This window comes from Triturus cristatus, chromosome 5_2 (genome assembly GCF_964204655.1).
Source record: "Triturus cristatus chromosome 5_2, aTriCri1.1, whole genome shotgun sequence".
Taxonomy (NCBI): domain Eukaryota; kingdom Metazoa; phylum Chordata; class Amphibia; order Caudata; family Salamandridae; genus Triturus; species Triturus cristatus.
The window spans coordinates 514751194-514766749 of record NC_140588.1 but is presented as its reverse complement, the minus strand read 5'-3'; the positions used below and the strand labels follow the sequence as shown (position 1 = coordinate 514766749).

The following is a 15556-nucleotide window of genomic DNA, read 5'->3' as shown; positions in this document are numbered from 1 at the left end:
GAGGACCTGGCTTGGCAGTTCGGGCTGGACTGTTCCCATGAGGCATAGGGTCAAGACTGATTTGCATATGGCTGGGTTTAAACTGGGATGGCATGGTGAGCAAAAAAACTATGGATTTAGGCCCAGATCTCTGTACTGGGGTGAATGTATGACATTGTTCTACATTCTTTCCATCAACTGTTGTTTTTGCATTAGGCGGTTGATGTAGTGGACTACCACTACGTTGTCTATTTTTAGGAAGACGCAGCATTGGGCTCTGTCTTTGATCCAGCATTTCACTGGGAAGGAACCTGCCATCAGTTTCAGGCTGCCTCTTTGCGGTGCTGACTGTGATTGGAATTGTTAGGCGTCTCCTAGGCTATACAAAACTGCTATATGGTACCCCGCCCTCACTCGTACAGATTGGCTTCTTTATCTCTGCTGTCAAAAATAAGATCCCTGAGAGGAGGAGCCTAGCGCGCACCCAAGATGGCCGCGTAGGTGCGAGGCTCCCGAGGACCTCCGCGACCTCCTGCATAAATCCTGACCGAATCCTGTCCTAGATGAGGGGACTGTGTTTCTGAACTCGAGCTGAGGTGACGCCCGTTTTCCGTTTTCAATTCGGACCTCGGACACCGGCGGGAGCACCGATTAAGGTTTGCGGCCTTCTCCACGCCGGCCCCCCGTACTGGAGTTGTGGGGCGATCCGGCGACAAAGTGAATAACAGCGGCGGGCAAGGCTGGGCGACTCGCGCACCCCGCACTTTCACTTTCGCTTTTGCGCCCTCCTTGCTGCCAGGCGAGGTAGGGTCGCGAGGCGGTGTGCGGTGGTGTGGCCTGGTTGGGGTGCCCTGCCGGCCCGCCGGCTGCGGTCCGTCCTGTGGAGCGGTGGTCGCCCCCCCCCCCGGAGCCCTTGAACGGGATTGTCTACCCCCTTCTTGAGGAGCTTGGCTCGATTTGGGACCGCGACCATGGCCACCAAACAAGATGGCGACCGGGCTAAGGTGAAGTCGACCCGTCGTGGCGCGGCCCATCAATCCAACAATATGGACCGCTACACCCTCCAGAAGGGATCTCCAGAGGCGCTGCGTAGATCCCCTATGGGCCCGGCTGACGCTCCTGCTCTGCCCACGGACCTGACCCTCCGAGATGTCATGGGCGCCATCGCCGAGATGAAGGCCTCGGTGGACCAGCGCTTTGACACTCTGGCGCAGAAGATCGACTCGGTCCTCGTGGACGTGGGCCTCGTGAGAGCCGATCTCTCCAAAACAAATGACCGGGTCGATTCTTTGGCCCACTCTACTTCGGGCCTCACATCCGACGTGGCGGCCCTCCAACAGGAGGTGCGCAGGCTTGGCCAGGCGAGCGCCATGATGCATCGTAGACTGGAGGATTCTGAGGGTCGGGCCCGGAGGAATAATGTCCGCATTATCGGGGTGCCGGAGGGACGCGAGGCAGAGGCAGCGGATCTGTTCGTGGAGGAATTGGTCCTCACCCATCTCCAGCCTCGGGGGCTGAGTAAATTTTTTGCAGTGGAACGTGCCCACAGGGTCCCCGGGGGTAGGCCTAAGGTCGGAGCCCCTCCGAGGCCTCTCATCGCCCGGATTTTCAATTTTCGGGACAGGGACGCTATCCTGCAGACCTCCAGGCTACAAGGGCCGGTTAGACTTGACAATATGGATATCAATTTCTATCCTGACTTTACTCCGGCGGTCCAAAAGCAGCGACTGAGTTTTCTCGGTGTCAAACGTCGCCTACGGGACCTGAATATCAAATATGCGATGCTTTTTCCGGCTAAGCTGAGGGTGGAGGTGGATGGCCGCACGCACTTTTTTGATCGTCCCGAGGCGGCCGGGGACTGGCTGGACACTCTGCCCGGAGATCGGGGCCGGGGAGGTGGGGGGGGAGCGGTTGGTGGGGAGGGCCCGCCGGATCAGGACTGAGGGACTAATGGTAGGCCTTGCTCTGGACTGTGTTATTGTCACCATTTACTGTTAAGGTAAGTTCCCCTCCTGCGGAGGTCGTGTGGAGTCTCTCGGGGGATCTCCCTCCTCCTCTGGGGGACTAGTTAGTTTTCTTTCCATGGGGCGACAGGCACACTGCACTTAGGGGGGGCTGTTTGGGCTCATGCAGGGGTGCAGGGTGCGGGGAGTTCTGTTGGGATGGGTGGGTTGGGGTGGGGTGTGGTTCGTTTCTACCGCAAGGCAAACCCTTTATTGTATTGGTTTTTTTGAGATGCTCTCGGGGGGACTAATGATGGCTTCTGTACGTGATGGGGGGTAGGGACCTGACTTTGCTGTCCTGGAACGTTAACGGACTGGGTGATAGGATTAAGCGGGGTGTGGTCCTGCAATATCTGAAACGGATTTCGCCTGATGTGGTCTTTTTGCAGGAGACACACCTCATTGGTAACTCCTATTGTGCCATGAATAGACGTGGTTATCGTTTGGTGGCCCACTCGGGCTTCACATCGGGCTCGCGAGGGGTGGGCATTATGGTCAAGACCTCGCTCCCGCTAGAAATAGACGAGGTGCGCCATGATGAGAGGGGACGCTACACTGTCTTGGTGGGGAGAATGGAGGGCAGGGTAGTCGTCTTTGTCTCAGTGTACGTCCCACCGGGGTTACAGTCCACCACCTTTGCGGACCTGGGACGCCTCCTGCTTGACCTTCCGGGGGGGCTTCTGGTGGTTGGGGGGGACCTCAATGCGGTGGCTTCTGGGACTCTGGATCGTTATCCCCCTAGGGACCTCCCCCGGGCACAAGCGTGGCTGTCTGGCCTTTTGGACACGCTGGGATTGGTGGACTGCTGGCGTCTAAAGCATCCCGCTCAGCTGCAGTACACCTTCCATTCGGGGGCCCATGGTAGCCTTTCGCGGCTTGATTATGTCCTTGTTCCTGCGGCCTATGCTGGGAGAGTGGGGGAGGTGCGCCACCTGGCGCGGGGTATTTCAGATCATTCCCCACTCCTGTTGCACTTTGATGTCTTCCCGAGGGGGGAGGGCAGGGTAGCTCCAATCAATGCCTGGTACCTGCGCGATCCCACTATTCGTGCTGATTTGATTAAATCCTTGCAACGGTACTTTGAGGAGAATGTGGGGTCTGTCCCGTCTGCCATTTCCCTGTGGGAGGCTTTCAAGACTGTGCTTAGAGGGGAGGCCCTCTCCCTTATTTCCCATGCCCGGAGGCGCGCACAGGAGGAGGTGACCCGAGTGGAGGCCGAAATCACTGAACTGGAGGGTGGTCTGGGGAGTGGGGTGACTGACGCTGCGCTGCACGTTTTACACCTTAAGCAGGCGGCCTATAGGTCCCTCGTCACGGAGGCGGCCAGGGGCCTCAGCAGAGAGCAACAGGGGCGATTGTATGATGTGGGTGATAAGGCTGGTAAGTTGATTGCGTGGTTGGATAAGAAGGAGAGAGCTAGTCGTGTGGTCCCGCTGATTGAAAGAATGGATGGTGTACGTGTCACTGAGCCGGAAGGCATTGTCTCCTGCTTCGCGGATTATTTCCGCGAGGTATATTCCCCGGTTTCTCCCTGCCCGGAGGAGGATTCCCATGCCCTGCTGCGTGACATCGCGCTGCCCTCCCTCTCAATGGAGGACAGGGAATTGATGGATGTCGCCCCCACCTCGGACGAAATTGCCCTCGCCATCCGCTCGGTCGCTTCTGGCAAGGCCATGGGCCCGAACGGCATTCCTATCGAGCTGTATAAATTGCGACCGGACGTACTGGCACCCCACCTCCGCGCTATGTTCCTTGCGGCTCACTCGCGGGGCTCCCTCCCGCCGGACCAGCGTCTGGCTACCATCGTGGTTCTCCACAAGGAGGGCAGACCGCGGGACCGGGTTACATCCTACCGGCCTATCTCGCTTTTAAACGCGGAGCCTAAAATCCTCGCCAAGGTGCTCGCTAACCGGCTGGTCGGCGTGGTGGGCGATTTGGTCCACCAAGACCAGTCCGGCTTCATTCCCCATCGCAATACGGCCCTTAATCTGCGGCGCTTGCACGGGGTGCTCGCGCGTGTTCCGTTCGTGCGGGAGCCGGCCATCTTGGCATCCCTGGACGCCACCATGGCGTTCGACACGCTCGAGTGGCCCTACATCTGGGCGATGTTGGCGAAATTCGGATTTGGCCCAGGATTCATCAGTTGGGTCAAATTGTTGTACTCGGACCCATTGGCACAGGTGGTGGTGAATGGTCGAGTCTCGGCCCCCTTCGTGCTGGGACGGGGCACACGACAGGGTTGTCCCCTGTCGCCGCTCCTTTTTGCATTGGCCCTGGAACCCCTGGCGGAGTGGCTGCGGTGGCACCCTTCTATCCGAGGTCTCCGTTGGACCCCCGAGTATGAGGACCGCGTGTCCCTCTACGCTGACGATATCCTTTTGTACCTAGCCTCCCCGCGCAAATCACTGATTGTCCTGGTCGATGTTCTGCGCTCCTTTGGCCGCAATTCTGGCCTTGTCATCAACTGGGCTAAATCCTGTGTCTATGTGCTTTCCGGGGAGGCTCCTGTCCTCCCTCGGGGCTGTCCGATCCAGATTGCCTCGCAGGGATTTCGATACCTGGGGGTCTATATCACGCTGGACCCGGTGGCCCGCTACGAGCGAAACTTGCTTCCCCCCCTCCAGCGCTTGAAGGAGGACGTCGCGCGCTGGCGGCGCTTGCCGCTTTCGCCGCTCGGCCGGGCGGCATTGTTCAAGATGATGTCATTGCCGCGCTTTTTGTACGCTCTCCAGAACACTATGGACTTGGTCCCGGCGCGCTACTTCCGTGAGGTGGAAAGCTTGCAGCGCCGTCTGTTTTGGGACGGGAGGCCGCGCATAGCCCTGGCAAAATTGACGCTCCCGTGGTACGACGGAGGGATTGCCCTCCCGGATATTAAGCGGTATTACTGGGCCTCCCAGTTAGCTGCAATTAATCACGGCTTCTATGGGCCCGCCCTAAACCCGGCATTTGAAATGGACAAAATGCTCCTGCCCGGTGGCGACTACAATCGAGCGCTCTACACTAGCGTGCCCGATTCCCGCTTGACGGGACCCACGCGTGTCATGGTGCGAGTATGGCACGCGGCTAATGCAGCTATGGGATGGAAGGACCGTTTGACCCGGGCGTCACCGTTGTATGCGTCGGAGAGGCTTGGCTCTTTGTGGACCTCGAAGGGCTTCGAGAGGTGGGACATGATAGGCATCAGTACAGTGGGAGATCTCTGGACGAGGGGAGGATTCAAGACATTCGAGACGCTGCAGGCGGAGTTTCAGCTGCAGGGCAGTGAATACTTTCGCTACCTGCAGGTCCGTCACGCACTGGGTTCCGTCTTCCCAGACGTGGCCTCCATCCCGGAGTCCTCCCCCCTGGAGGATAGAGTGCTAGATGGCCACGTTCCGGACAGCACGATCTCCCTCATTTATAAGAAATTGATAAATGACCGCTCGGGCTTACTGACTGGCCTCCGTGAGGCTTGGGTTGCCGATGGGCTGGAGTTGGACGACGAGGACTGGATTTCCGCGGTGGCCTCTCCGAAGGAGGTGGCCATCCCGGCTCGCCTTCGCTTCGTCCAGCTTAAGATACTCCACCGGGTGTATATGACGGGGCCGAGGCTTCAGCGTATGGGCTATGCCGAGGACGGATTGTGTAAGCGTGGGTGTGGTGCTTTGGCGACTTTTTTACACATTCTGTGGGAATGTCCGAGGGTGGAGCGATTCTGGCGTGGTGTGCATGAGGTCCTGCGAGCGGTTACACATGTCGCGCTGTTGCCTGAAGCGAGGAGATGCCTGCTGAATGTGTGGGAACCGACTGATTACTCGGTTCCGCAGACGCGATGGGTGACTCTGGGATATATGATAGCTAAACGTGACATTGCTCAGCTGTGGGGATCTCAGAGGCCCCCGGCGGTGTCGGCTTGGAAAGAACATATGGATTGGTGCATGTTCCGAGAAAAGGTGGTATATGTGGCGCGGGGTAAGCCTGGGGCATGGGTGAAGATATGGGGCCCCTGGAACGCCTACCGCGGGGGTATTTGCGAGCCGCCGTTGTTGCCTCCCGCGTCACCAGCTCCATCCCCATAGTTGACCCCCTCCTTCAGCCCTGGGCACATTGTTCTCCCAGTCCTGGATCAGTTTCCCCCCCCCCCCTCTGGATTTCTTTAGATGGTTGGGGTTCCCCACTTGAGGAGCACATGTCGTCATTTTCGATCGTGGGTTGCCTTGCGGGTGTGGTTTTATGTTGTTGTGTTGTAGAAAACGAAACCGTATTGTGGGTTCAGAGTTATGTGGCCCACGTTGTTGATACCTCCTGCTTTATCGTCTATGCAAAGCCAAGTGCCTTATTAGTATGTATGTCATGTGCTTTAATCACTTTAGCGGCCGGCCGGAAGGTTGTAGGCCCATACTTGTATATATTTGAGATTGCAATAAACGGTTTCAAAAAAAAAAAAAAAAAAAAAAAAATAAGATCCCTTTGGGCTCCTTAAAGCATACCAACACACAATTCCAGCATGCACTTACAACCCAATCACCAATATTGAATGGAAACCAAAAAATGTAGTATAAATGCTGTGATGTATTTTTATTATCAAAATCTATAGCAGTTCAAAATGTATAAACCGAGTTAAAAAACATAAGCATCATATAAACACATAGAGTAAAATAATGTCATACATAGACATCTGGGAGAGTTAAAAACAAGCAATAAAAACATCAACAACCTGATAAGCCCAGTAAGCACCCCAAAATTAATTGAACACTACAATTAGTGACCCAGGTTGAATGCCTAATGTTTTTTCATCCTTATTGAACTCGGATAGAATTTGGGTGCGTTCCCCACATAACAAAAGCAAGCGACGCGTTTCAGTGGAATAGTTTGATAGTCCACCTTCTTCAGGCTTAAATGTACAGTGCAGCATCTCCCAACATATTCATCTTATTATATTCTTCTATCGCTGATTTGTAGAAGTGGATCAATCATGTATATAAACAGCAGCCAGAATTTTCACTACTTGTCCTTTCTTAAAATCTCTGTCAAGACATGGCCACTGGAGCTATGGCATAAAACGACACATTCACGGTTCGTGTGCTTTTTTTTTTTTTTTTTTTTTTTCTCTCAAAAACTCGCAAACCTCTTTGCCAATCAGGTGAGCTTCTAAGTCTATTTGCCGGGTCTTTAAAATCCTCCTGGCGTGCTCCTTTTTTCCACGATCACCGATCGCTCCATAGCTCCAGTGGCCACGCCTTGACAGAGGTTTTAAGAAAGGACAAGCAGTGAAAATTCTGGCTTATGTTTATAATGAGTCTGTTTCTGGCGTCCTGTCCCTTTGGTGAGTGGGACCCCTCTCTCTAATTTGGTTCTTTATCTCTGCTTCATTCCCGATAGGCTGCGGCACCTGTCAGGGCTGCCCTCTACACCCTATACTTTTCACCATTGCCATGGAGCGTTTGGCTCACCTCCTCTGATCAGAGGGTGTGCATTGGGATATCCCCTTGGATGGCACCACGCATGCGGTGCCGCTGTACACAGACAATCTGTTGTTCTATCTTCGAGACGCCACCACTACATTGCGGTGATACTCGCCACTCTGAGGTTAGACAATATCATGCATCTTTCTCCTGCGTTTCAACGTGCCTCCGCAAGAGGTCTGGCTCAGAGGGGTACAACTGGAATGGACAGATACAGTGGTTCATTACTTAGGCGTCCTCTTATACCACTCGCAGCAAGCTCTAATTGAGGGTTACCTGAAGCCAGCCCTCTTGGCTCTAAAGTCCCAGGTTTGGTTCTGGAGGCACCTACCCCTCACCCTCATGGGCAAAAGAACCGTCTCTAAAATGGTAGTCATTCCCTGATCACTGTACTATTTTGTCAATGTGCTAATCTATCCGCCCAGGCAATTTTTCTGGGAACTAGATTCTATGCTCGGGGAACTGATTTGAGATGACAAACGGCATCGGATAGCCTAAGCAATTTACAACTACCGGTGGGCCACGGCTGATTGGGCGCTCCCTCATTTGAATCATACTATTTTGTGGCCCAACTCCAATGGGTATTCCACTGGCTTGCGGGTGAGAATCTATTTGAAACCAGCACAGAGGACAGACCCCTGACATCCTTCATCAGTTCCTACTCCCCGTTGCTAAACTGCATTGTTCCTGGTCCGTACACTTATGGGTGGCTTGGAGGTGCCTCGCCCAGATCTTACAACTGATGTTCCCCTCCAAGGGCTACCGAGATTTCACTGGTCCTTTACATATGAGGACCTTTTTCCCTGGCATGCTCAGTTTAGAGACTGTGGACAGCTTATTCTAAAACCACCAGCTACTCACATTTGAACAGCTGCTTCAAGACTATGACATACCCCCAGGCCAGTTCCTTCTCCATGAACAATTGTTAGCAGCGTGCTGGCACATGGTATACTAGACGAAGAGGCCCCCACCCATCACGTTGTACACACCCTATACACCATGGGTGCTGGACGTCATCTGATAGCATGGCTTTATAAGGCCACCAGGGAGCACGTGGGGATCTACCTGACACCTCTTCATCAAATGTGGAAGTACAACAATGCGTGCCCCCTGCATGATTCTGAATGGAATAAGGCCCTTGAATCCCTACAAAGCATCACTTGCAACCTGTGCTTTAAAAGTATTCAATACAAAATACTCCACAGAACCTATCTCACACTGCCCAGACTAAACTGCATATTTCCCATGGTACACCTTGTGTGTCCTAGATGTCAATACCCAGCAGTAGACCTCCAAAACATGCTATGGTCATGCCCCACCATATCCCACTATTGAAGCGCAGTGCATGATGCCCTGGGTTCCGTTACTGAACTTAGGAGAACGAGAGAGGAATCAAAAAGTGTGAGCACGATTCGCAGACCTGGCCTTGCTTATAGCCAAGCGGCCTGCACGCTTCACTGGAGGGCCACCCAACTCCCGGTAGTCTCACAATGGGAGAGTTTGCTTCTCTGATGGGGGAGAGTAAGCGGAGAGTACCATCCTACATTGGGAGGACGCCCGTGGTCCCCGTAAACAACCCATAGCTGTGGCTTGGGCACCATGCTCACTCAGTTTGGATAACGGATACGCGAAGATACCCCGCCCGCATGAGCCTATGGCTTCACATTTCCTTTTCTATCCCCTAGACCTTCAACCCCCCCTCTCGCACACCCACCAGACGCTGAGAGTCAGTCTCCATAAGACACTTGATGTAGTCCCCTCTTGAGTACCTTGCATTGTCAGGCTGGAACATACCCCAGGAGTGGTGATGGGAGGCCTTGGGCTTGAATGGAGCCAACTAGGTGATTCCTTACCTTGCCCACTGCTGACCACTCCCCTAATTCACATTTGCCCTCTTTCTTGGATTTTTGTCTTTACTCTTGTTACAAGCGTGCTGGTGCTTGGAAGTAGAAACTTTTAGGATGTTATATACTATTGTAGGGCAGCCATGCACTTTTATTTTTATTTATTTAATTTATGCCGTAGCAGAACTTCAATGTGTAACACACACAGACGTTTTAAGGCATGGGCGAAGTGGTCTCTGGCACAGGGTCTTAGCCTTTCAGGGGGCCCCTGATAGAGCCATCTCTTTTCTACAGAGTCGGGCCCTGATGACCTTGAATAATTGTTAAACACATTGTTTTAAATACCGTTTTCTTTTAATTTATGTTGTGGGTGATGTGGGAGAGTCTATTGCAGACATTTTGCAGAGAAATTTTGTGTTTACGTTTCATTCATTATGCATAAAGTTTATTTTAGATCCACACATATGAGAAGTGGGAGGGAGTCACAGAGATTATTTGCAGTAATAATAGTGAATTGCTGCTGTGTTACAATATTGAAAACACACATCACTATCCCTGAATATTAAATGTAAACACATTTAGAGTTTGGAAGAGTGTGCCTGTACACTGTTGGTGACCTGGCCAAAGAGGGCATGAAAGAGCTGAAGTTAGATCATAAATGCAAAACTGTTCCAAACAGGGGCTCCCAAAATAAGTTTGGCCCAGGGCCCCAAAATCCTTTAGATGGCCCTGAACACACATTCACAAATAAAGTGTAATATGGAATTAAATGGTCTTGGATAGTTACCACCCACATTTTGGCATTGGTTGATCAGTTTACAGTAAATTAGTTAATATTGTCAAAATCCAAAGCAGATATGCGATGCAGTGCCGAAAACCTAATTAGCTCTGTATATTTCATTATGAAAACTAAGAGTTTTGTTTGGCATGTCATTCAAATGCTCTCTCCACATCTTCCCACCAAGTCAGTGGGACTTATTTAGAGTTTCACTATCCCGTACGCCTAAATATGTGAAATTGGGATATAATGACTTGTGATTAGGTGTACGGGATATCCGTCATGTTTGTGACGGAGTACTCATCTGCCAAATTCTAAATTAGGCACAAATTCTTCTACCGAAGAATTATAATAAACTACTTGGTGGCTCTTGGGAAACTAGCAACCATTGCTTGTTTTATTCTTTCACCATTGTTTAACAGTAAAACTACTTCTACATTAAAACAGTGGCAAAAGTGGTTTACTATTTTTGATAAAGGTAGTACTGTTTTAATTGCTTTTTGTATCACTAATCAATATAATCTTTATTTGATCATTTAAAAGAATGATCCTAAAAGCACAGCATGAGCAATCTATAAAATTCATACAGACCCATAGTAAAATAGTACACATGATAAATAATCTAAAATACATGTCCAACAGTTAAAACATTAAGGACTGTCTATGACACAAAACAAATTTAAGAAATGTTAAGACACATGCACAAACCGCCAGGAACAAAGTATCTGTAAATATATTTCATCGGCATTTCTCAAATACATACTACAATAGGTAATGGTATAGATGTTATTTAGAATTCGAATAGCCGGGTCCAGACAGCGTATTTTTCCCACATGAATCATCTCTCGTAATAATCAGACGCATACATTGGCGATCATAATTACCATACCTATTTTCCAGATATAACTCATATATTACTTCTCGTTACCTTGCAGGATAGTTGTATCTTACATTTAAAACTAAAACACAGTTGCAACTCCCTTCTGTGCCCATCCCCCCATCCCTCTCTTTTCCACCGGCGGCTCCTCATGGTTCCGCGGAGTGTGAGGACTAACATTGCTTTTGTTCTTGACTTTTGAATAGCGAAGAATCTGTAAATATAACAATACAGGAATACATCTGGTCAGTGCAGTGCTCTGGAGTAGCAGGATTAAAAACCTTTTGGTATAAATGCGATTAAATCTACAAAAAAAGACGAAATGTGCCAGGACTTGTAGGAAGCGCTCATCACAAGGACAGTTAAAGACAGCAGAAGAATCAAACTGGCCCAGGGGAAAGCAGAGCTTACATCTAATAGTTCCAAACCTAAATCAAATCGGTTGCAACTTATCCCATGTGTTGGTCACCATATCGAGGTAAGGCTCAAACCATAGTGTCATGTTAATCAGGATGTAGTCTTTATTTGCAGGTTTCCGAAGTTTTACCATCTCTCCAGCCATTGAATGTTTTATTCTTTCACCTTTGTTTAACAGAGAAGCTATTTCTAAATGAAAACAGTGGCAAAAGTGTTTTGCTATTTTTGTTAAAAGTAGTACTATTTTAATTGCTTTTAATACCGAATACGTGAGTTTTATATTTTTTATTTTGATAGGTATGCAATTCATAACTCCGGAATAAGTTTTTCAGTTAAGAAGGTAAGCGAACATACATTAATTAAACTGCCTTAGTGGTATATGCTAATTGTTATTAACTATTGCATTATTTAGCTTCTTAATGAGCAATTTTAGTACAGATAAGATGTAAGACCTTTAGAAGTAGAGAAATGGTTTAACATTCCCATGAAATTCACACATAAAGTTCCTTGTGAAGCTATAATACAGTAGATGTTAAATATTGTTTCAATATATGACAGCTGGCAGCATCATCAATGCATTTAAATTAGACCAAACCAAAATTCATATTATATATGATGCATATCATAGTAATGGATAGAGGTGTGCTCTCATTTTATGGTCTGTAAAAATAGCAGAGAGAAACGCATTCAATTAAACTACATACACAAACATCTCTCTATTGTGGGGCTTCATAACATGCAAAGCAACTGGTTTCAGTGAGCAGGAATCCGATATTCCTGTTGGGCAAAGTGTACTAACACCCTGCCCTTTCATCTAGCCTAGTTCACTGTGGCTACAGTGGTCAGACCAAGGAGTACTTAATTGTGGGTCTTCACGGAATGCAGTTTGTAGACGATTTGGGAACCCAGAGATTTTTCTGGGCTTTGATTTATGTCCAGTTTCTGCACTAGTGTTCTTTATCCATTTTTCCTCTCCTAGTTCCTTTCCTTTTTTCTTGTGTTGTTGATCTCTACTATGTGGATGCATTGATTTTCCACCAATGGCAATACCTTAATATTATATGTGACTCGAGTAACCTAAACAAAACCTGTACATGTTCAGGATTCCTCTAGCTTCTCTTTGGTTCCGAAGTCATCCTTTGAAGGATGACTCCAGTACCAATGTGTAAATCAAAGTCCTAATCTTTGATCTTAAGGGTTAAATATTGTTGAAAATATTAAGAGTTTCAATCTCCTGGTAACCATGTTCTAGCAGCACCAACTAAGTATTCTGCTAAGTTCTTCGTGTTTCAGACCTGCTCGGAAACACGAGGAATTATCCCCTTTGGATCTAAGATGGCTGCATTAATTGCGAGTCTCGTGAGAGTCTTGTGGTGCACTGGGACATATAGTTTGTCTCGGGTTGCATGTTTTGCATAGTGCATGCTGTGTAGCTGAAAATGCTCCCACCAAATGATGCCCACACTCTGTTGACCTCCTCTACAGACTCAAGCACCTATGAAGTTTGGAGGAGCACATCTCTGTGTCTGCATGGTATACACAGGTGAGAGCAGGACGCGTATCATGACAGCTACTCAGAATGGCTTGGTGATTACCCACCCTGATTGGTCATTCTACAGCAAGTCAGATTGACACGGCTGCCTCAGAGCTTTATATGTCTAGTTTTGTAACCTAGGAAGACCAACCTGCAGAAGATGGGCTCTTGCTTTTTTTGCCCTGCAGCCCTGAAGGTAGGTAGTATACCACTAGCGCAGGAAGACCTACAAAGGAATGGAAATAATATTTTCTATTCTTTCCATGAAGGAAACATGTGATGTTTTAAAACTGAGAGCACGTGTCTTACTTCCAAGGTCATGTCTCCTTATTTTTTCAATAAAGAACAAAAGAGTGTTTATATTGGGAATTGTAGGAGGCTTCTCTGATAAACACTGTATTTAACTGGCAATGATTTTTTTAGGCTTCCAGAACAAACAACCCCTATGCAACTCTTTTGTGAAAGCTCTTGCGAAACTGAGTACAACGAATTTTGAGAGTATACTAGGGTATCATTACAGCACTTTTTTTTTTAACAAACAAGATCTTTATTGGTATCATCAGTCGTACAGCTCAACCACTGCCTACATCCCTTCGGGCCGGCAGGGCCAAAGTAACAGTGCTAGGTGGCATGTAGGGGGGGGGGGGCGGGGCAAATACACAGCAAGCCGCCTACAACCCCATGTGGGGCCGGCCGCGTCAGGGGGGGGCAGCGGTAACGACACAGGGTGACTTAGATCTCGTTTTTATTAGGTTTTTCTTCTGAAATAATCATTTAACAGAGACAGAACTAGGGAGGGGGAAACCACAAACCGTGAAGTGTGTGCCAGGGTACGTGCGCCGAGGTAGGGCGTGTTAGTATACGCCGTGGGGATGAAAACTGGGGGCGTGTCGGGGACGTCGTTGCTCATGCAATCCTGCTGTGTCTAACCTGGTGAGATTACTCTCCGCCTCCGCGCTAGGGGGCGCACCTGGCCGGTGTGAAAGGAGGGATGCGATCCATTGGGTGTTATGGTCAGAGTATCAGGATTCGTGGGAGCCGTGACCTTCCAAAACCCCGGGCTGGAGGGGGCGGATGGGGGGGGGGGGCGTCCCCGGGCGGCAAGGGTATCATTACAGCACTTAATCACAAAAAGCCTTTCAATGGCCTTAACTCATACAGTTTCTTCCAGTTTGTTCACTGCATAAAAGTTTCGATGTTTGTAATAATTTTAGGCATAACTGTGCGAGTGGTACGTGCCAGGTTTAAATATAAACAGAGACCCTGTAATGAGTTCCTTTTAAAACTTAAGTGCTTGCTGGAATTATATTGCGTGAGTATTCCAGAAATCTATCATGGATCTGTGCATGTACTCCATTATCACCAATGAGGCACAAAAATATTGTTTTATTCATAAATGTATTGCATGTTTACATAGAGAAACATTAATAAAATAATCAAATGGAGCGTTTAAAAAATAAAAACATTTGATATAAGGTTAGTGCATATAAATGTTACATTTACTTTCGGGTAACACCCGTTTCTTGATGTTTATTCTGTGATTTTCAGCATTGGCATTTTGTTTTTCCCTTTCACCTTGTATGGCTTTCTGGTACATTTTTGTTTAAAGTCTGTTTATTGAAATTCAGCAAATAATACATACATGTCGCTTTAGTGAGAACGATGAGGGAGCATCACAGATTAAGTTGGACAGTGTGTTAGAGGGGCATAATTCTACCCATCAAAGTGACCCCCACCACCAAACATGGTGAGTCAAAATAAGGCATGATGTGAAGTCCTCCTGGAGCACAAGCATCAAGGACGAAGGGCCTGAGTCCAGGGAGGGCTCGTGAGGGGGGCCAATATATAGCTGTCCGTATAGAATCTGAACGTCCATTAAAAGGATGACATAGCAAAGTGGCTGGGCATGCAATAAAAGCAAAGTAACTGTAGCTCCAGTATCCTGGATGTTTCCTTGTACATTTTATTCTTATCTTTATCTACCCATATGTGTGTGTGTATGTATATGTAAAGAAAGATAAGTGTGCCTAAAATATTTGCAGTGGTGTAAAACTAAAATTCATGAGATAAGTTGCTGCATTCATTTTTTCCACACGCTATACTAATAAGTCAACCGTAACATCTGTTATTACGTGGGAAAGGTTGATTGAGATGCTTTTGGGAGGATATGTTCATAAGTTTGTAAAAAATGCATGTTGGTGTGACTAAATTCTTGGATTGACACTGCACTGTAGAACATTGGTAAATGCTGGGTGTGTGGGTGCATGATGATTGGTGTGTCAACTTATGATGATGGGTGTATAATTCTGGATATGTTCATGTATGTGTGTGGTCTGTGGGCATTTGATATTGAGTGTAAGTATATGTGTTGGGGATGCTGTCGCAAAAACCTGGTGTTTGAGCTAATACTCCTGGTTATGCAGGCATAATAGTGTGTATCTGGTCGTTGTGGTTGGTAGGGACACTTGATGATGTGGAAGTATTCTTGTTGGTGCAGCGATATAGGCATGGTTGTGTGATTGTCTGGGTGTGTGGTATATATTATGAAGTATTCTGACATGTAACGGGTGTGCCATCATATATGATGTTGAATGGATGGCTATATGATGGTTGGTGTGTTTCAATAGGATGGTGTGTATGCACACATTAGAAGATGGACATGTCATGGTGGCTATTT

At 48.5% G+C, this 15556-nt stretch overlaps 1 protein-coding gene across 3 annotated transcripts in view; it reads left to right on the top strand.

The window, feature by feature from the left end:
- Positions 1 to 15556, top strand: part of MLH1 (mutL homolog 1) — a 388689-nt gene that overhangs the window by 99318 nt on the left and 273815 nt on the right. For all 3 annotated transcript variants that reach the window (XM_085607539.1, XM_085607537.1, XM_085607538.1), the window contains one exon: positions 11643 to 11685. In XM_085607539.1, coding sequence (XP_085463665.1) covers positions 11643 to 11685 — 43 coding nt within the window. The remainder of the gene's footprint in view (positions 1 to 11642; positions 11686 to 15556) is intronic.